General features: G+C 43.2%; 1 protein-coding gene across 2 annotated transcripts in view; it reads left to right on the forward strand.

Moving 5' to 3' along the window:
• smoc2 (SPARC related modular calcium binding 2) overlaps positions 1-20,600 on the forward strand; it is a 44,051-nt gene that overhangs the window by 1,042 nt on the left and 22,409 nt on the right. For both annotated transcript variants that reach the window (XM_015967501.3, XM_015967502.3), the window contains exons 2-5: positions 7,655-7,817; positions 10,165-10,262; positions 10,457-10,556; positions 16,030-16,074. In XM_015967501.3, coding sequence (XP_015822987.1) covers positions 7,655-7,817; positions 10,165-10,262; positions 10,457-10,556; positions 16,030-16,074 — 406 coding nt within the window. The remainder of the gene's footprint in view (positions 1-7,654; positions 7,818-10,164; positions 10,263-10,456; positions 10,557-16,029; positions 16,075-20,600) is intronic.

The following is a 20,600-nucleotide window of genomic DNA, read 5'->3' on the forward strand; positions in this document are numbered from 1 at the left end:
ATGAAGTGACTTCGTCACCAAATTTATTTCAGAAATTATTCGTCCAGCCTGCCTTAACAGCAACACATCCTTCCAAAATAAAAGCGGAGATCAGAGACCACCCCATCTAGTGCTCAGGTTCCCTTTGACGGCAAGATTAGGAGCTTGATCAACCGTGGATCGTTTGTCTCTGTTCCTGTCTCGGTTCTCCCTGCTCATTGATAAATGATCCGTGGACACACAGTCTAAGGAACCCCGAGGCCTCAGATAGTGGATCTCTTCACCCATGGACGTAATTTTCACTTTAGATGTGGGGGGGATCTTTACAGTATGTTCTAATGGGAAACAGGCTTCAACACAAACGATTCTGCTTGGTCCTAGGGCTCAACCAGTGTCAATTTAATATAAAGTAATATTGCTTTTGGATGGTAAAAAGTGCAGGGGTCAAAACGTGACTTTGGAAAAAGTGGGGGGGACATGTCCCCCCCGTCCCCCCCCTGTCCCCCCCCCAATTACGTCCATGTCTTCACCCTTCTTCGGTTTTCTGGAGTTTATCCATAAAACCGGACGTTCAGCTCAGGACTGCGGCGTCCATGTTTCGGTTTCGGCACAGTTGTTAAATATTTAGATTTAAAATTTTATGTTATGGATTTAGATTTAAATCTTAATTTTTTTCAACTTTACAATTTGAAGCCAACTATCGTAAAATGAAGCAGAAGTACCATCTTGCTCATCGGCGCCCGGTAGCAGGTGTTTGCTAACATGTTCCGTGCTTTTTTCACCTAAGTTGAACTACTCAGATTTTACAACGCATCTTTATTTCGTGTTAAATGACTATCTTGGTTTCCGCTCACACACACAGACCTTGATTTATGAAGTTGTTTGAGTGAGTCGTGACTTTTGAGTGACGTGGAGCAGCCGTAACTGCTTCCATTCAAACGTGTCCTCGTGGTGTTTTGCGCAAATTTGAAGTTAAAGAGCTCGTTAAATTTTTTTCCACGGTTGAAGACGACGGTAGGTTTAAAACCAGCAGACAGTAAATGTTCTCGTGATGAATGGGCTCATGTGCTTTCAGCAGACCGGACCTGCTCAAAGTGACGTTTCCCATCATCGTCCGACCACTGCTTCCTTTGAACATCTTTCGCACCATTTAGACGCTTTTTCTCTTTGACTGAGTCGGCGGGCTAGCGTTTATTCCCTTTCCACCATGCTGGAAACTAATGACCCTTTATGCATCTGAGCATCTGTGCAGGAAACTCCCGCCAAGGCCATTTAACACGTTCTCCACAGCTCTCAGCTGGGGCCCCCGTTGACCCCACAGGGCTGTGGTGTGAGCCCGCCCTCCGGCACTGGAAGCGGGGGCCTCCTAGTCCGCAAGGCCCTTATCAACCTACAATGGGCTCTCTGCTGGAGGCTCGCCTATTCTGTACTCCATTCAATCCCACAATGCCGCAGAGCCAGGGGGAGGTAATGGGATTTGATTTGTATGCTGGTTGGTTCGGAAAGGGGAAAAAAAATTTCCTCACACTCTGCCCGTCTCGCCGTCTTTCACTCATCTCTTGTTCCTTTGCCAACCTCTTGTATTCTCTGAGCAGATGCAAACGTGTTTTCTAAGAGAGATCACACAAAGACATAAACACAAGAAGAAGGAGAAACACTGAAAGGAAAGAGACAGAAACAGAGAGGACCTAGGAGCAGCTGTCTGGAAGTAGGGAAGAAAGGGATTTGGGCAAGAAACAAAAAGGGATCTTAGTCCCAAAATGTGTTCCGTCTTGCATGAGAGTCTCTTTATGATGAACCAGAAGCCTCTGCTGAGTGAGGTGGAGGTCATTCAACATGCTGCCGTGCACGGCGAGGCTGCTGGTTTGGAGCCTGAGACATCAGAGGCGCGTCAGGGCTCTAACCCAGCCTCGGCCGTCCATCACGACCACTCACACACGGATCAGCAGGAAGCTCATTATGAGTCTGTGTGCATGTGAGAGAGAACCATCTTCCTCTGATTTGTTGTCCTCCTTCAGCGCAGCCGTTCGTGCCTCCTGACACCAGACCTCAGATGTCTGATTGTGAAACTGGGTGGCGGATTTTACGGCTCGCTGTGTTTTTCTTGGAGCTTTGTCCCAAACTAGCTGACGCTCGGTGCTCTGCTGTGAGCTGTGCGGTGAACATCGGGCAGGATGCTGAGATGCTCAGTGACTCCGTTTGGGCTGTCAGTCTGCAGGCTGGCAGGGGCCTGGGGGGGGGGGGCAGAGCTGAGTACTGGTGGGTCAGAACCATTCATGGTTGGACACACAGACAGAATCAAGGTTGTTCTTGACTTTGGGAGGCTTTACAAGTAAAGAAGAATCGGATGACTGATTTATTATTTCCACAATTAAAGTCTCAAAAATGAACATTTATCTCAAGATACACTCAATAAAAACTAATTATTGAAAAAAAACACTTATTTCCTTTACTTTGTTCACGTTCTTCAGCTTCAAACTCTAATCTATTAATTATTAAAACCTTTTCTGAAGCATGAAGTATGTGCACACAAGGCATTATGGGTAATGTAATATTTAGCACCATAGCTGGTTACATTTATGATTCTGTTTTAAATCTGAAAATACTTGTAGGCTTTTTTAATTTCATTGTGAAATAATAATTAATTTTCCATATTTTGACATTGATCTCATCAGGGAGGGAATCAGAGTAGAGCTGCTGCGCCTCCACGTGGAGAGGAGCCAGCTGAGGTGGTTTGGGCGTTCGATGAGAAAGCCCCCTGGACGCCTCCCTGGGGAGGTGTTTCAGGCATGTCCTGCTGGCAGGAGGTCCCCAGGTTGGCAGAGGACACGTTGGAGGGATCTCCACGCTGCTCAAGGAACACCTGGGGGGATCTGCTGGTGGAGATTGCCGGGGAAAGGGAGGTTTGGGCGCCTCTGCTGGAGCGGCTACCCCCACGACCCAGACTCAGACGAGCGGGCGAAACTGGCGCACATCAAATCTCCAAATTTGGAAACATTTATATTTTAAGTGGAGGAACATTTCTTCTGGGTGGCCTTATTGTGTCTATATGTATTCTGAAGAGTTTATCAGTGACAGTTGAAATGAGTCATTTCCTGAACAGCCTCTGCTCAGAGAAATAGAGTTTACATCCTTTTGGACTGACGTCTTAAAATAGCTTAAAAATTGAAACTTTTACAGCTCCGTCAGTTGGTTACCGTGCTAAAATATGAAAGTATTCCCGTTTGACCTATGACCCCAGGATGCTTCATAAGTTTGTTTTCAAAATTTTATTTGTGCAAATAACATCAAACTGTAAACACGAGTTTAACGCAAACCTGACAAAAGTGAAGGTTTACAGGAAAATGAGTGGAGAAAAACAATTACTCATCAGCCGTGAGAGATTTAAACCACATTCCTGTGAATTTAGGACACTCGGCGCGTTGGATGGTTGCCATTTATAACTTTTAAACACTTTAAAGTAGTTGAAAAAGCACCATTTCATGTAGGAAGTGTAAACACACTCATATAGTTTTTATTGTAGATTTATCTATTTACAGAACTGTCTTGACACAAAGACGAGTTTTAATTCAAGAGTTAATGCTTACTGTTTGTTCTGCTTAGAATAATAATGAAATATCCACCTTTCAGTTGGTTTCCTGTAAGTTAAACATGAAGTCAATGATGTTTTTGTCAAACACATTTTCACAAAAACCACAAAAAGCAAAGAACTCGTAAGATTTGAAGTTGTGAAGGATGTTCCGTCCGCCTTCCCCCCGTCCCTCATGGCTGCTCCTTCGATGTGTTTGAACGAGCCTTTCCGCGCTGATTTCCCCTCGGGAAGATTTATGAGCAGAGCTGACATAGCAGGCTGTCTATCCCCTCCACTGGCCCTGGGCAACTCTTCCTCTCCAGCCAGCCTTCTTTCAGATGCACACCTCCCAAACGTCATCTCTCACTTCATTTGTAAAATGTCAGACACTACAAATTTTCTTTTATTGGTAATCATTCCGCCCCTTTCCAGGAAGCGTATGAGTGTGACTTGTCATGTCATCTCTCTTGATCAGAAACTTTGAAGTGAAAACTGAACCGTCTGATTTAAGGACAGAACTAGAAGCTAGACTTTAGTAATTGTAACATTTACCATGTTTTGTTACTGTAACTTTTGTTAGGTAACACTTATTTTGTGATGTGTGTTTTGATACTTGTGCTTTGAAACTTTTTCTTTTAACATCTGCAAGTTGCAAAACGAAAATTATACGTTACAAAACATGTTACAAGTTGCAAAACGACAGTTACGTGTTAGAAAATGAAAGTTAGATGTTGCAAAATGAAAATTACCGTAATTTCCGGACTATAGAGCGCACCTCAATATAAGCCGCACCAACAAAAATAAAGGTTTTCTACACACACGCCGCACTCGAATACAAGCCGCGGCGCAGCAGCCACATGCAGGTCTCCGGCGCACAGCGCATGTACGGCCGTTACGTAAGATAGTTAGACAGAAAGACGCTACACGGAGGTTTTTCGTTGTTGTTTTAATTCAACAAAACAAATTTTAAACACGGGTGAACGTGCCTGCAAGTTTAGAAAAGCAAGTGCTGACTCAGCATTAATAAGCCCTGGATTATTAGAAAATAAAAACTGCACACAGAACATGCCTGGTTAGTAAATAAAACACACTTGCCTACCAGAAAAAGTCATTCGCTCTCATCTTCCTCTTGCGCACTAAAGCCATTAAAGTCCTCTTCTTCAGTGTCGGAGTTGAACAGCCTCAGAAGAGCTTCGTCACATACCTTTTCTGTGGCGATGTCCGTGTTGCTGTCATCATCCCCACGTGAAGCTGGCTTGAATGAGTTCTTCCCGCTGCCGTCTCCAGCGCCGAACCATGGATTCATTCATGCCAAGCGTACGTGCGGCAGCACTGTTTCCCTCCTTTACTGCCAGATCGATGGTCTTCAACTTAAATGCGGCATCATATGAACTCACACGTGTAGTTACCATGATGGGGGGGGTATGGACTAGAAAGAAATTCTTCGTGGTGCCGGCTGCTTGCATGTGCTAAATTAAAATGAGCACTTTCTTCAATTTCCACTTTTGACTTCCACCTGTTTCACTTTCTGCTAAAGCGCCCCCTAGTGGCAGGTGAAGGAAAACCTTCAGTAAAGCCGCACCTCATTATGAGCCACGTGGTTCAAAGCGTGAGAAAAAAGTAGCGGCTTATAGTCCGGAAAATACGGTACATGTTACAAAACTAAAGTCATGTGTTACGAAATGAAAAATTACATGTTACAAAACTAAAGTCACGTGTTACGAAATGAAAAATTACATGTTACAAAACTAAAGTCACATGTTACAAAATTAAAGATACGTGGAATAAAATGAAAGAACAAAAATTACATGTTTCAAAACACAATATTGCAAAACATGATGCAAGTTACAAGTCCGGAAGTCCGGATCCCAGTTCCTTGTTTAAAGAAATCTGCATGAACAGAGTAGCAGTTTGCACTGATGGATTCTAGATGTGTGCATCAGACTGAAAACAACATCTGCAACAGCACGAAGCTCAGCGACGACTGGTGTATTATTCAGCCTTCCATTCAGCCTTTTCATTTATTGTGGAAGTCACAGCTTGTTGCCATCCCTGCTTACCGCCATTGTGAGGTCTTCTGAAGGGTTCATACTGCAGGGGGGGGAGACAATGGCGGCATTGACACAGGTGATCCGATGCGTTCAGCCATAAGTCTCTGTCCTTGTTTCTCTTTTCATGGTTGAATGAGACGTCTTTAGGTGCAAGTTCAGGTGAATACCTGTGCAGGTGTTGGTAGGGACAAAGACAAGTGGAACATCCATTGTGTTTGTGTTTGGCTGCAGCCCGTGATGTTTATGGCTTCGGTTACTGACACCGTCTTCTTGCAACTGTTTTGTTTTTTGCCCACATATGGAAAGCAAATAATAAAGGTGGCTAATAAAGTCATCGCTAATGTTTGTGAGCCTGGTAGCAAAACATCTCCTGACCCACTGAACCAACTTTCACGGTGAGAAAGTAACAAATGGGTTTTTATCAATAACTCAAGATGGTCTCCACAACTAATCAACATTAAATGGCCTGCGTTCAAGGACGTAATTTTGGGGGGGGACAGGGGGGACATGCCCCCCCCCCCCACTTTTTTCAAAGTCACGTTTTGACCCCTGCACTTTTTACCATCCAAAACAATATTATGCTATATTAAATTGACACTGATTGAGCTCTAGGACTAAGCGGAAAACAACTGTTTGTGTTGAAGCCTGTTTCCGATTAGAACATACTGTAAAGATACCCCCCCCCTCCCGTGTCCCCCCCATTTCTAAAGTGAAAATTACGTCCATGCCTGCGTTCAAATAGCACTTTCAACGGTTCTACAAGCCCCCCCCCCCAAGGCGCTTTACAACATAAAACAGTCAGGCGCCCATGTACACACACACTTTCACACACTGATGGTCATGAGCTACAGTGTAGCCACAGCTGTCCCGGGGCACACTGATAAAGGCAAGGCTGCAGAACACAGGCGCCAGCGCCGGTCCCTCCGACCGCCAACAGGCAAGGAGGATGAAGTGCCTTGCCCAAGGACACGACTGTGACCAACTGAGAGGGGCTCCAACCTGCAACCCTCCGGTTACAGGGCAGGCATTTAACTCCTCTGCCACTGTCACCCATTACTTTAGCAAACACAAACGTGACTGCACGAGTCGTGTCCCAACACGACTAATTGACGGCGAAACGTCTTTGTTTAAAATTTGGACATTCAATTTGGAACCAGCCCCAATTCAACATGCTGCTACGGCTAGTTAGCAAAATGACTTTTATTCTGTCAGTTTTACAGACATGGAGCTGGTGTGTTCGATGTGAGTGAGGGTCTTTCACTCATAAACTCAGAGTACTTACACGCTGTTTGACATCTTTGCATAAAAGCAGGCTTCTAACCATTTGTCAACTCCGTTCAGCAAGGCTGCTAAAGCTAATCAAGCTTAGCTAACACAAAAATGACTTTTACCCAATCAGATTATAAAACAGGGGGAAAGATCTTGTGATCATACCTGAGTCAAACTACATAATGAAGGTGCCAACAGGTGGCAAAAGATCTTGAAAATGTATTTTTGTGATTTGACCAAAATGACTAAAACTCCATCGTTTGTCAGCTCAAGGTTATCTCAGTTAAAACGTCATCATGACAGGCGACTTCCAATCCGTCAAAGAAAGCGTCGTCTTTAGGTTTGTACGTTTCCCTTCAAGATTAATTTTCAGCCACGCTAATCATCTTTAGGTGTTTATGGGCAACGGTGGCTCAGAGTTAGGAGTTTGCCCTGTCCTCGGTGGGTTCTTGGTTCGAATCACTGACCCGGTCCTTGTCTCTCCTTGTCAGAGGGACCGGTGGTGCCTGGTGCTTGTCAGTGTGCCCCAGGGCAGCTGTAGCTACAACGCAGCTCATCACCATCAGCAATGTGAATGGGTGAATGACTGACGTTAGTGTAAAGCACTTTTGGAGTCCTTTGACTCATAAAGGCGCTACACAAGTGCTGGTCGTTCACCTTCTAACCTTTAAAAACTCCTCAGTCGCCCAACCAGCTGGTGTGAAAATCAAACGTTTTTTATATGAAGTCAACTCTTTTCACAAAGGTTCTTTTCTGCTCATCCCTCACTTTCTCTCCTCCGCAGTTTTTACGGGTGGATCAGGATAAGGAGTGCAACATAGAATGTGGCGGAGCACCTCGGAAATCTCTGTGTGCCTCCGACGGCAGGACCTTCGCGTCTCGCTGCGAGTTCCTCCGAGCCAAGTGTCGTGACCCCCAGCTGGAGGTCATCCGAGGGCCATGCAAAGGTCAGGTCACGAGTCATGCTTCAGCGCCGCCTGGCGCTCTCACATGCACTGGGGGGGGGGGGGGGGGGGATCAGAAGCTTGTGGGTTTGGTTCTTTTGAGCATTATTGGCTTTTTAAACAGCGAGAGTGAGTGAACGAGAGGGAGGGGCTTCATGGATGGAGCCACAAATCACAGCATTTGTGTGATGTGCCTAAATATTAGAAGATATGTAGATTTTCTTTATTTCTTGCAGACCTTTTGGCTCCAACAATTCCATCGTGGATTTAAAATTGTTTTAAGGGAACATCTTTTGCTACTACATTTTTTTATGCAAAAGCCTTACATAATTCCTATCTTACTAATTGTGGATGGCTTCTTGAATGCCTCCTGTTTGGAGAAACGGAGGTAACGTCCTTCATGTACGGACTAAAACCAGAACCAACGTGGACTGCTGCTCCAAAATCCCACAGCCGTTCATGCAAACCTGCATATAAATGCAGCAAAAGGGACAAATATGGCAGGAATTTCTTAACATTTTTGTCAAAATAAAAATGTAAAACATAATCAACAGCAGTGCAAGGGTTAAAAAAAAGTTGTGTTTGTGCGAGCTGCTGTGAAATTCTGAAGATCTTCATATCAGGAGGGACCCGTTTACTCAACGATCCTGATTTGATTTAACAGATTGAGCAGAGGCCATTCCAGGAGCTAAATACTATGATTACGATGGTAATCAGTTTAAAAACACCAAAATCCAAAATCTTCTTTCACATTACAGACCAGAAATAAGAGTTTTATCCAGCAGCAAATGATCAAAAACTCTGGTTTCATTTTCGTTGTAAATGGTGTAAAGCTCTAAACGCGAGAGAGAAGCTAAGCCACTGAGGTCAGGCAGCTCACAGAGTCTTTCTGTTGCAGCCCTTGACAGAAGGAAGAGCCCATGCACCCTGGTGCTTCAGTCTCACCCCCACTCTGCTCACTAACTCTATAACATTAGTTCACCGCCTACCAGACTGGAGACAATGCCTCTTTCTTAGCAACATTAGACCGCTAACGCTAAGTCTCATTCCTCGGAAAAGCGCTCGGTGATCTTGTGCTGGATTACCGTAGCAGACATCTGGATGTGGCTAACAGTGGTGCTGCTCAGAATAAAGGAATCCAAGACAAGAGACCATGAAAGTTGCCATGCCCTGAATCGGTAATTGGACGGAGACGCTGAAAGGTGCGGCGACCGCGAGCAAATACGCTGCTAAAATAAACCACTGGGCTGGTCCGGCCCGAGAGCACAGGGATGGAATTTTGTTTAAGCGTTCTTTAAGAGTGGCACCACATTTGTTTTTTATCAAGGCGCTCAGATGATTCAAGTGTCCTGTCATTTTTTCCAGTTGGAGTTTTAGTCGGATCACCCAGGAAAAAGAGGATGGTTTGGGGTTTTTCCAGTGGAGCTAACTTTAGAGCTGTGTTTCCTTCATCCAGAGCATCTTGTGTCTTTGCCCCACTCTCCTCACTCACTTACACACACACACACGCACGCACACACACACACACACACACACACACACACTAGACTGAGTGAAAGCAGTACACATTTCCTTGCATCTGCCCGATGGACAGCAAGCAAGATGCAGCTGCTGACCAAAGTTTCTTACCTCAACGTGAGTCATTGTTTAATGTGATTTTAGGAAGCTGAATAGACGAGGTCTGTGCCGCAGCTAATGTGTCACAACAAGTTTCCTTCAAACTCACTGCAGCTCAACTTTTCTTGAGTGTTTGCACAGCTGGCGCTGTAGGTCAGGTGAGCCAGGGCACCTTTGGAGTGACAGGATGGGCCATCGCTCCCCCTGAACCCTGTGAAATGACCAAAAGTGGGTAAAAGGAACAGGATTGCTGTGAGGGGACAGTTTTAGCTGCACTTTTAGCAGACGGTCGAGGGTTTAGGGGGATGGTCAGACAGACATTAAGGACGGGTTAGGTTTTTCCTGTGCATCAGCTCTTTTCGTGGGTGACTGGAATATTCTGCAAGATCAAACAGACCCGTTTCATTCAGTAATGGCTTTACCACCAGGCAGGTTTGCAAGACTCGCTCCAATTAAGACTCACGGGGCTGCTTCTATTCTGAGCCACAAAAATATCTGCAACTTCCGAAACATCTTGGAACGTCTCCTCTCTCAATTCCCCCTGAGTTTTATTTGCCATTTTCCTTTCGTTCTCCATCATCTGCGAGATCCAACATCTTTCTCTGACTTTTTAACCATGTTGGTTTCACAGTTGTGGCGCATAAGAAAATAGTTAAGCCGTAGGGTGATGAGTGATGGCGATGACGGGTGTCTCTGATGTTTACTGATTCTGGTGATTTGTGGTGCTCCTCAGAGACATCCAGATGTGTTGCAGAGAAGAAGTACACAGAGCAACAGGCCAAGAAGCAGGTCTTTGTGCCTGTCTGCAACCCCGACGGCACTTACAGCGAGGTAACTAAGGGCATTCTTTTAACTCCTTTTAAATCTGAGCTAAAGAATTTTACCTGCGAGGCCACAGCTCCTCAACAGAGCAAATAGTTTTCAGCTCAGACAAAATCGTTACCCTGTACTCCATTTTTACAGATTCCACTCCTAGTTAAGCTCGTGTTGAATCTGTTTGGATGCTGCAATGATTATTTTTGCAGGTTCAATGCCACAGTTACACTGGATATTGTTGGTGTGTTACTCCTAACGGAAGACCCATCAGTGGCTCAGCAGTGGCCAACAAAAAGCCTCGATGCCAGGGTGAGTAAATGCAATCTTTTTCTATTTGGGCTCTTTGTGTCGTAGGCTAAAACAATAGCTCACAGACAATAATTTCATATCACAACGATTAACATGTGATCAAAACCGGTGTTCCTCAAGGCCCTGTTCTAGCCCCTGTTTACTTAGTTAACTAAGTCCATCCAAAATGCATCCATACTTGAACGACAAAATGATTTATAGAGAGGCACAATTTCAAAATCAGGTTGTGGAGACCTTTATGTATGTTGAAACTGAAATTGTCTGATTGTAAAAAAAATTTTTTTTAATCAAATGAATAACTTTTTCTTGTTTCCGATCATTTTAATGTAACCTAAAATTTTCAAGCTCAGAGGCCAATAAAGTGGACAGCTATTCTGGTTCTTGTATAAATGCATGAATGTTGGTGTTACATCTGTGACTTTAGTGTTTCATTCCATACACTTCCAGTTGGTGGCAATAACCAACACATTCTCACACCCAAAGCGTCAAAATATGACGCGTGTGACCAAGCTTCGATATGTGACGAATCGGGATGCCCCAGCGCGTCAGGAGAGGACGATCAGGGACACACTGATGACGCAACGTCCCAGAGCGTCGGTATCCGACGCCGGTGGTGAGACGGACATTAGAACGACTTGTGAACTACTTAACCTTCCCCTCACCCCAGTCCTAAACTTAAGGTCACAGTTACTGACCTTAAGGTTAGGACTGGGGTGAGGGGAAGGTTAAATAGTCGAATAATGTCCGTGTGACCGCGGACGTCAAACACTGATGCCAGCGGAGCCACGTGTCCCTGCGTGTCCCTGACCGTCGTCTCCTGACGCGCTGGGGCATCCCGAATCGTCATATATTGAGGCTTGGTCACACACGTCATATTTTGACGCTTTGGGTGTGAGAATGTGTTGGAATAACAACAACAATAATAATAACAATAACAATAAAATAATAACAGCCACCGGCATTCCTCAAGGACCTACCCTCGCCCTCATTTATTTTTGTATGTTTATAAATGACTAAATCAATCCAGTATATTTATACTGTGATGCCCCAATCATTTTTTTTGGGGCAGCAGTAGCTCAGGTGGTAGAGCGGGTTGCTTCATGATTGGAGGGTCATGGGTTCGATTCCAGCTCCCGCCAGGGGTATCCTGCTGTTGTGTCCTTGGGCAAGACACTTCACCCAACTTCAATTCAATTCAATTCAATTCAATTCAATTCAAAATTACTTTATTAATCCCAGGGGGAAATTGATTGCTGTAGTAGCTCAGAATAATAATAAAAATCAAGTCATCAAAGAGTTATTGTATATTACAATGGCTGTTGGCAGGAAGCATCTCCAGTAGCGGTCAGTGTTGCAACGAAACTGAAGAAGCCTCTGACTGAAGACACTCTTCCGTTGTCGGACAGTCTTGTGGAGAGAATGCTCAGGGTTGTCCATCATTTTCTTGATTCTCTGGAGAATCCTTCTTTGCATTATCTCCTCCAGCGGTTCCCAAACTGTCGAAACTCTGGCTGAGTCCTTGAAAGGGCTTAGAGTTCCTCCATCTTGTTGGCCAGTGATCTCACATTGCCCATTATGATCGATGGAAGAGATGGTTTGAATTTCCTCTTTCTCTGTCTCCGTTTTGCTCCCGCTCTGCATCCACGCTTCTTGCGTTTTAGCTCATTTGGGGTTTGTGGCTTCAGTTGAGGTATTATTTCAGCCTTTCCAATGTCAATCAGCTGCTCCCGATTGTAAACCAGCTTGTTGCCATGGTTACGCATCACAACAAATGCTCAAAAAGTGAAAAAAGCTAAAAAAAATAGCAGTAAAAATCCTCCAAGCTTCACAGCACCAGAAACAGAAAAGTAAAGTGTCCAAAAAAAAATACAGTTTTTCTTGAGAAACTAGAAGAAAAAATACTCAAGAAAAGGCAAAACTTGCATATAGTCAACAGAGCTACTCCAACATGCAGCCACCCAGAGCAGCGCAGTTCCGGAAAAAAGCCTGTGTTAGTGGTGGTCAGAGGGGCCGACGGCGCCAAATGGCAGCCTCGCCTCTGTCAGACCTCCCCAGGGCGGCTGTGGCTACAAGTAGCTTACCATCACTAGCAGTGTGTGAATGTGAGAGTGTGTGAAAGCGTCATTGGGTGTCTAGAAAAGCGCTTTATAAGTTCAATGCATTATTATTATTTATACAAAGTAATCTTTTCTAAATCATGTTGTTGAGCCTTTGAAAAAAAAACTTTCAGTCGCCACAAAAATCTTTGTTGAAACTGACGCGACTTCTTTTTATTTTTACTGGTTTCTTATTGCTAACAAGTAATCCATTTTATTCTGAATGGCACACCTGTTATTTCTCAGAGCTGCAAAGTCGTGCGCATTTTGTCCCTTTCTCTGTTGGACGGTGGTGACATCGTGTTCTTTCTTAATGGCCTATTTCAGATCTTTTGAAGTGCGTTTCTTTGAAAATGTTACGAAAGATTACAATCATACTAAGCAACCTCAGTTTGGAGAAAGAGAGTTTAGTTCGGACCAGCCGGATGAGGTCACGAGGCCTGCGTGAGTGGGCTCAGCTACAAAGTCTTCCTGTTATTTTTAAACTACTCTAATCTCAAAACTTTCAAAGCAGTTGATGCACATCCTAATTCATAAACTTTTCCACCCCTGTCAAATAACATTTTTGAAGAGCTTTTGAAGGAGATTTGGGAAATTCCAGCTGGAATTAAACAATAATCAAGCCAAAACCATCACAAAATGGGAAATGTATGCCAATCTAGATTTCACAAAATAGCATTTAATCCAGACTAATCTGTTTCTCCAAAGTGAGACAGCTCAAAGAGCTATCTACGGGTAATCATTCATTTAAAAGATTCAGAACCATTGTCAAATTGTATGAACTTTAAAAACATTGTCATACTAGCAAACTACTCTTTCAAAAATGGTATCAAACGTGCTTCTGATGAATTTAAAACCTAGTAAAGTACATTTTTTTATATCCCACATCTTTGGAATAATATTTAAAAGACTTTAATCTTTTAACATTTCCATAGAACTTGTGTTTAAAAAAAAGGCACCCTGTGTGTGTGTGTGTGTGTGTGTGTCATGTATTTAAAAAATTGAAATTTATATTAAAACCCCATCTTTAACCACTGCTCTCCCTTTTTTGAATCTTTAATAAATAAAATTGCAGCCATCTTGACCGGGAACCCCTGGAAGAAGAAATCTCAATTGGATGTTTCTGGTTAAAAATGAATGAATGAATAAATAAATAGAACGATATCACATAACTGTAAGGGAAGGGAGTTTTTGATCTTCAGCCTGTGGGAAAGTGGTCTGCAACTGGACTGTTGGTCACAGGGTTTCAGGGGCCACCCGAGGACTCGGCATTGCACAAGCGGATGGGGTTGCGGTCTAAACAAGCCGAGAAGAAAATCCATGCTGCAGAGTTGAGCAACAAAGCTTAACAGAAGGGAATGTGAGAGATCTTAGAGGACAGTCTCAGCTGTACAATCAGCTAACCGATGCCACATGTCCCGTCTGCATGGGAGGTTGTTGCTGCTGCTGCACGGCGATGGAGATAGGTTCAACTTAACAGAGTATTTACTGTAAATTTTAAGATTTAATTGTGTCATGTAGAGGAAGGCTACATATCTGTATTTGTTACAACTGATTTATAGTTATATGTCTTTAAAACAATGTTAGTGAATTTAATCAGTGAGAAAAATGTTGAATTAAACAAATTTTGCATTTAAAAGAATCCCAAATTTTTCTAGAAAGAAAGTCAGAGTGTTCTCTGGTCAATCTCTCCATGCTCCCCCTGGGTCAGGTCATACACAATAACAACGTTACCTATCGTAGTTACTGCAGATGACACCCACATCTACCTAGCTCTATCGCCTAGTGACTGTGGTCCCCTAGTGTCTGGAGCAAGTCAAACTTCATCCAGGTAAACAAAGACAAGACTGACGTTATTGTTTTTGGAAATAAAAAGGACATGATGGAGGTTATTGCTCAGCTTGGTTCCAGAGGAATGAAGACAAAGACCCATGTTAGAAATCTTGGTATTATGATAATAATAATTATTATTTATAATTGATTCAGACCTGAGCTTCACTGGTCACATTAAGGCTATAACTAGATCAGCGTTCTATCATCTCCATCAAATAGCACAACTCAGAGGTCTCATGACCAGACAAGACCTAGAGAGACTCATTCATGCGTTCTTCTACAGCAGGCTGGACTGTTGCAATGGTCTTTTGACTGCAGCTTACTAAAGCCCTTTTCAGATTGACATTCTGGAATATGTGTGGACAATTCGATCCGGTTTTTATCCGGAACTGTGTTTTCAGACACGCCGCTTTTGTACCGGAACTTGTCCTTTCGGCTGCCGTGCCTTCACACAGCAGGGAAACGTTCCAGATGTCTGAGGGAGAAGGGGGGGGGGGGGGGGGGATTGGACTTATGTTAAGCATAATTCTGCGCACACGAAGATGCAAAAGAGACCTGGATGATGAAGCTCAATGGTTAGAGGAATCACTGAAGGGGTGTGAAGCGCCCCGCCGCGCGTCTAGGCGGTACCGTAGGAGGCGAGCTGCCGTGGTTCGCCGCATGCTACAGGAGCGAGCTATCTAGGTGCGCACAGCGTCCCCCGGTCCCCTCCTCCCTGTCTGGAACTCGACCTCACCAGTCTGAAGCAGCCACCTTGTCCGTAACAAGTCCGGACTTGTTACTAGGGGCGTCGTCCGGTTAAATTACGGAAAACGTTATCCGGATGTTTGTATTCAGACACAAAGTTCTTACGGACAGAGTCCGGAACATTCCCGTTTTTCATGGCCTGTCTGAAGGGGGCTTTAGAATGCTGCTGCTGGAGTCTTAACAAGAACCAAGAGAACCGAGCACATCACTCCTGTTCTTACATCTCTACACTGGTTACCAGTAAACTACAGAATCAATTTCAAAGTGCTACTACTAGTTTATAAATCACTCAATGGCATGGGGCCAGAATACATGTAGGATCTCCTTCAGGTATCTACGCCCAGCAGGGCTCTGAGGTCCCTAGGAAACAGTCAGCTGGTAGAACCTCGGGTCAGAACCAAACAGGGTGAAGCTGCTTTTAGCTACTTTGCTGCAGACAGATGGAATCAGCTTCCACATGACCTCAAATGTGCCCCAACTCTAGAAACTTTTAAATCAAAGTTGAAAACCTTCATGCTTTCATCAGCCTTTGGATGACTCTTTCTTATGCTGCACCTTGTGCACTGCAACTGCTCACCCTTTAACTTTAACTTTGTCGGCTTCTTATGAATTTTTGAATTGTATTTTCTGTCACATTGATTTTTTCATGTTCTTGCTATTCTTACTAGTTGGAAAGCCCATTGAATTGCCTCTGTGTATGCAATATGAGATATTAATAAAGCTGCCTTGCCTTCTCATTTGATTTTGATTTCTTTTAATATTTGATGTTAATTTTGATTTTAAATATTTATTTTCAGGATCGAGACAAGACAAACCAACAACGAAAGAGCCACGTAAACCAGGTGAGAGTTTACATCAGGACACTGACACTTTGACTCGTTTTACGTTTGGCTTGAGTCCTTCATGCTTCCTTCATATTAGATGAAGTCCTTGCTGAGACCTGGCTGGATCACAGCACATTTGGACAGCCTCCTTTGATGTTTAGACATATCTGGGATGCAACTATGACATGTCACATTTCAATTCTAAAGCTCTTAACACACATGGCTCTAGTTCAGGGACATCGACACGCTGCTACCTCGATAAAAACCACTATGAAAGTTTTATGCGTTGTGAAAATCCTGCATGGCGTATTAGACATGATTTCATCATTGCAGTCTTCATCCAGTAATGTCAGCAGTACATGCAATGGTTTAAATACACTTGGCTGTTGATTTAAAGGGGAACCCTTCTTAACTCCTGAAATAGTGTGAATAATCTCCGTTTGGAAAATCAAGGACAAATTCTGTTGGGAGCAGCAAGCTGATAGATTTGATAGAATTTAAGACGGCATTATTTATGTGCAAAGTAAATAAAAAATACTGCCCGGAAATATTCAAAAACTGCAGAAAGACAAGGTGGGCATGGGTTGAGAAGGGAATTACATTTGAAGCAGCATTATGCTAGAAAAAAATTGAAAAGTACGTGTATTTCAATTAGTGGAGTTATTTTATGGAATACTCTTGAGGAAAGAATCAAAGAAAGTTTAATTATAGCGCAATTTAAGAAATTATACAAAGAATTAATTTTTTCCAGATATAGACAAGAGGATCACTAATTTTTATATGTACTGTAGTGGTAATATATGTTAACGTTGTTGTAATTGATGTTGATACTTTTTGAGTTGTTGTATTGTGATATTTGAAATTTTTTAAGTATGAGTAAATTGATTTAGGGATAGGTGAAATAAGCTATGCTTCTTCCTACTCCTTTTCGAACAATTACGGTTGTGATAAGTTATCTAAGTTGGAAATTATTATATGTATTCTTTTATTTGTTTAAAATAAAAAAATAAATAAATTGTTCTTGTCCAACGAGGGCCCACTTGCAAAGTGGGTTTCTTTCTGCCATTCAAAACAACTCATCTAAAATACCGTAAATCCTCTAATATTAGCCTGCATTTAATTAACTGCCGGGTATCATATTTTGGCCGGTGTCGGAATCGGCGGCGGTGAATAATAGCCGGTTTTTTATTGTGGCCGGGTGGAATGTGGTAACAAGCAAGTACGGGGGGCGGTTGTGTCATCCCTCTCACTTTTGATTTGCCAGTGATAGACCGCGAGGGTAACTTTAACCGTGCGGAGACGAAGACGAGGCAAAAATTTGATATCAAGTTCAAAGAGAACGTGCTGATTATGCTGCAGAACACTCTGGGGAGTAGCAGGGTTTGTATGAACTAGTCACTAGTCGACTTCACCGCTCTATAGTGACTTTTTATGCCTGTCGTCGACTAGTCGCTGTCACGTGATAATGACCGGCAAGATGCAGTCCACGGAAAAGACAGCAGCCTGCTGTCAGCAGGTGACAAGCTCCTGCGCGTCGGAGGAGCAACGCGCTATGCCAGAGCGTCGGTACTGACACCCGCCGTAAAATGGACATTTAACCAAATTGTGACCTTTACCATCTTGCAATTTAACCTTCCCCTCACCCCCATCCTAACCTTAACCAGTGTGCGCATGCAAAGCTGATTGTTGACGCGCTCCAGACATCTGCGTCCTGAGCACGGCCACAGTAACATTATCAAATCAGGTGTCGCCACCTCAAAAACTAATTTAACACGCGATCGTTCATGTCGGCTCATTTCCTTTTATGTTTTCTGTCTTTTATTCTTTTATTTGTGCCTGATGCGTTTCGCTGCTGTGGAGCGGGACGCATCACCTGTTTTGTCCTCGGTGATGCACCTAACTGATGTGGCCGGCGAGCTCTCCGCTGTTTTTGCGGTCGGTAGATCTTTTAGAACTGCAGTTCAGAGGTAACTCATGAGGTGAATATATATGAAGCCAGGTAGCAGTTTCTCTTTAGGATTGAGAGGAGATGCAGGAAGATAATAAACAGGCAGGACAGAAAAATAGTCAAATAAAAACAAGTTAGTTTTTGTACCTGCTGGTTGCAACAAACAGACACCATTGAAGGTCATCAGAAGAGAGGAACAGAAAATGAAATAATTATTTTAATGTTTAGAGCAGCAGGAACTCCGAGAGGCTGCAGGCGCATCAGTGAGTTTGCGGCCGCTGCGCAGGGGGAGGGGGGAGAGGGCTGAAGCAGAAACTACCGTTTGTTAAAAGAAATGTGTTTAACTTTGAAAATGTGGGCGCAATTTTAATTGTCAAAAACTCCAGCGATCCATTAGTTCATTTTGCTCAAATAGAAATTGAGGCCTGTCTCTAATTCTGGTCCTCCTTCCAATAAAGGCCTGGAGCTTGAGTCAAATACAGGCCCGGGCCTGTATTAGAGGATTTACGGTATTTCATTGAGAATTTGCTGCTAATTTTTCAAACGTAGATCTGTTGTTGCAGCCAAACCGTTGAGAGGCAGCAGCAGCAGCAGAAATCTTGTTCAAATGTGCATGAATATCCATCTGTGTCACGGCCATGTCAGAAATAATGCTGATAATTATCTTACCTGTTGCAGATAGCTTCCTGAATGACCTCAGTTTGAAGGACTGATAAGCTAATGGCTAGTTCTACTGGAGCCGAGACCACATTACATTGCTGCTGTTCTAAAATCGCTCCAATCTCTAATCATTTATGACGTTATCATTTGATAAATCCCTACACCAACATCTTATTTGCTTTTGATGGTTATTTTGGCAAAAATTTTAAGATTTCCTTCTGAACTTGTCCCTGGATGTAGGAAATATTCCCCATTTCGCTGCTGCTGGTGATTTTCATGCCTGTAAATAATCACAAAATAACTGTGAAACAAAGATTTGCTGCATTAGTAATAAACATTGGTCTTCATAATGGCTAAATAATCCCCTTAACACAGAATGCAAACAGCTCAGAAACCGGTAACGACCTGTTCCGGACAGCTGCTGTAATAAACCTGTACGTTTGTCGTGTCTAACCGTATTTCTCTATCGTCTGGTTCTTTTTCAGCTGCAGTGTCATAAAACACAAGGATATTTCCACACATCATCCGTCATTCTTCTTTAACTCCGTCTCTCATCATTCCATCTTTTTCCAGATGCAATTTCCTCTAAAACTGTACATTTGTTTATCTGATGTAATTTGGATGTTCTGAATGTGGCTCATTTTGTTTTTTTCAGGGTGCGTGTGTGTGTGTGTGTGTGTGTGTGTGTGTGTGTGTGTGTGTGTGTGTGTGAGTGAGAGAGGGAGAGAAAGCGCACATACATTCATTCCCTTTCTGTTTGCCACATGAGTTATTCCTGTCAGCGTGATTTCTGCATCTGCGTATTTCCCACTGTAAACAGTCGCGGGCATAGTGTCTGTCTTGGACAAGTTGTTACACATACATCAAGTGGAAAGGCAAGAAATTGAGAAAGTAGGAGGAGGAGTGTTGTGAGAGGGAGGGAAGGGAGGTGACAGGGTTGGTTGTGGTCCAATCTGAACTGGTTGGATAAACAGGGTGGTGAAAAGCAGAATAAATTGTAGGTTTGTGGTTTGCCAGTGCTGAAAACAGCCGTGGTTGCGTCAATATTTTGGTTCAAATGAAGTCCATTGGTACCTAAAGCATTTGATATCCTTTCATGCGCTTTTATTATCAGGATACAGGCAGCTGCACACTGAGCAATTTGCTGTCCGTGGCTTTGTGTTGCTTGATTTAACGTTTTTTCACAGGCTGGAATCACGTGTGGCTGATGACTGACAAACAGCCGTAAAACTGATGCCTTGTGACCACAAATGGCGCGGGGCTTTCCTGGCTGATGCTTAAAGAGGTGTTACAGTCTTGTAAAAGGCCACAAAGTAAAGATCATCATTTGCGGTTCATCATAAATCCAAATCAAAATTACACCAAAAGAAGAAGAGAAAGAATAACGTTTTCTTTACTGAACTGAGGCAATTCATTGTGGTAAATTACTTTTAAAGTCAATATCAAATTAAATACTGCTGAGTAAATGCAGATAGATCCCTCAGTAAATGAAGTCATCATCTGAAAACTGGGCTGTGTGTTTGCTCAGGTTTTCTTGATGTTTATTGAGGTGAAACGTTTAAGTAACAAAAAGGCGAAACCAGAAAATATCTGCAAGGGATGATAACTTTTCCCCAGCACTCGGAAACACTGACGTGATGTGTTTTAACTCTACTAAACCCAATACGAAGCTTTGCATTTCTTGAAAGGTCTCTATTTTTCACTAGAAAATTATTGGTAATTAATATTTTATTGTCTGTGGAGCCACACGTTAGAGGATTTCTGTCTGAAGAAAATAAATGGACCTTTAATTTGACCAGAATAAAAGTGAATCACACCCTTTTCACCACAGGTTAAACACAGAAACACCAAGCGAACCAAGTCATACTCCCCACCACTAATTGGTTTATCTCACACTTGTTTCTCTGCCTTTCCACATCTCCCATTTTATATAAAA

This window comes from Nothobranchius furzeri, chromosome 12 (assembly GCF_043380555.1).
Source record: "Nothobranchius furzeri strain GRZ-AD chromosome 12, NfurGRZ-RIMD1, whole genome shotgun sequence".
Classification (NCBI taxonomy): Eukaryota; Metazoa; Chordata; class Actinopteri; order Cyprinodontiformes; family Nothobranchiidae; genus Nothobranchius; species Nothobranchius furzeri.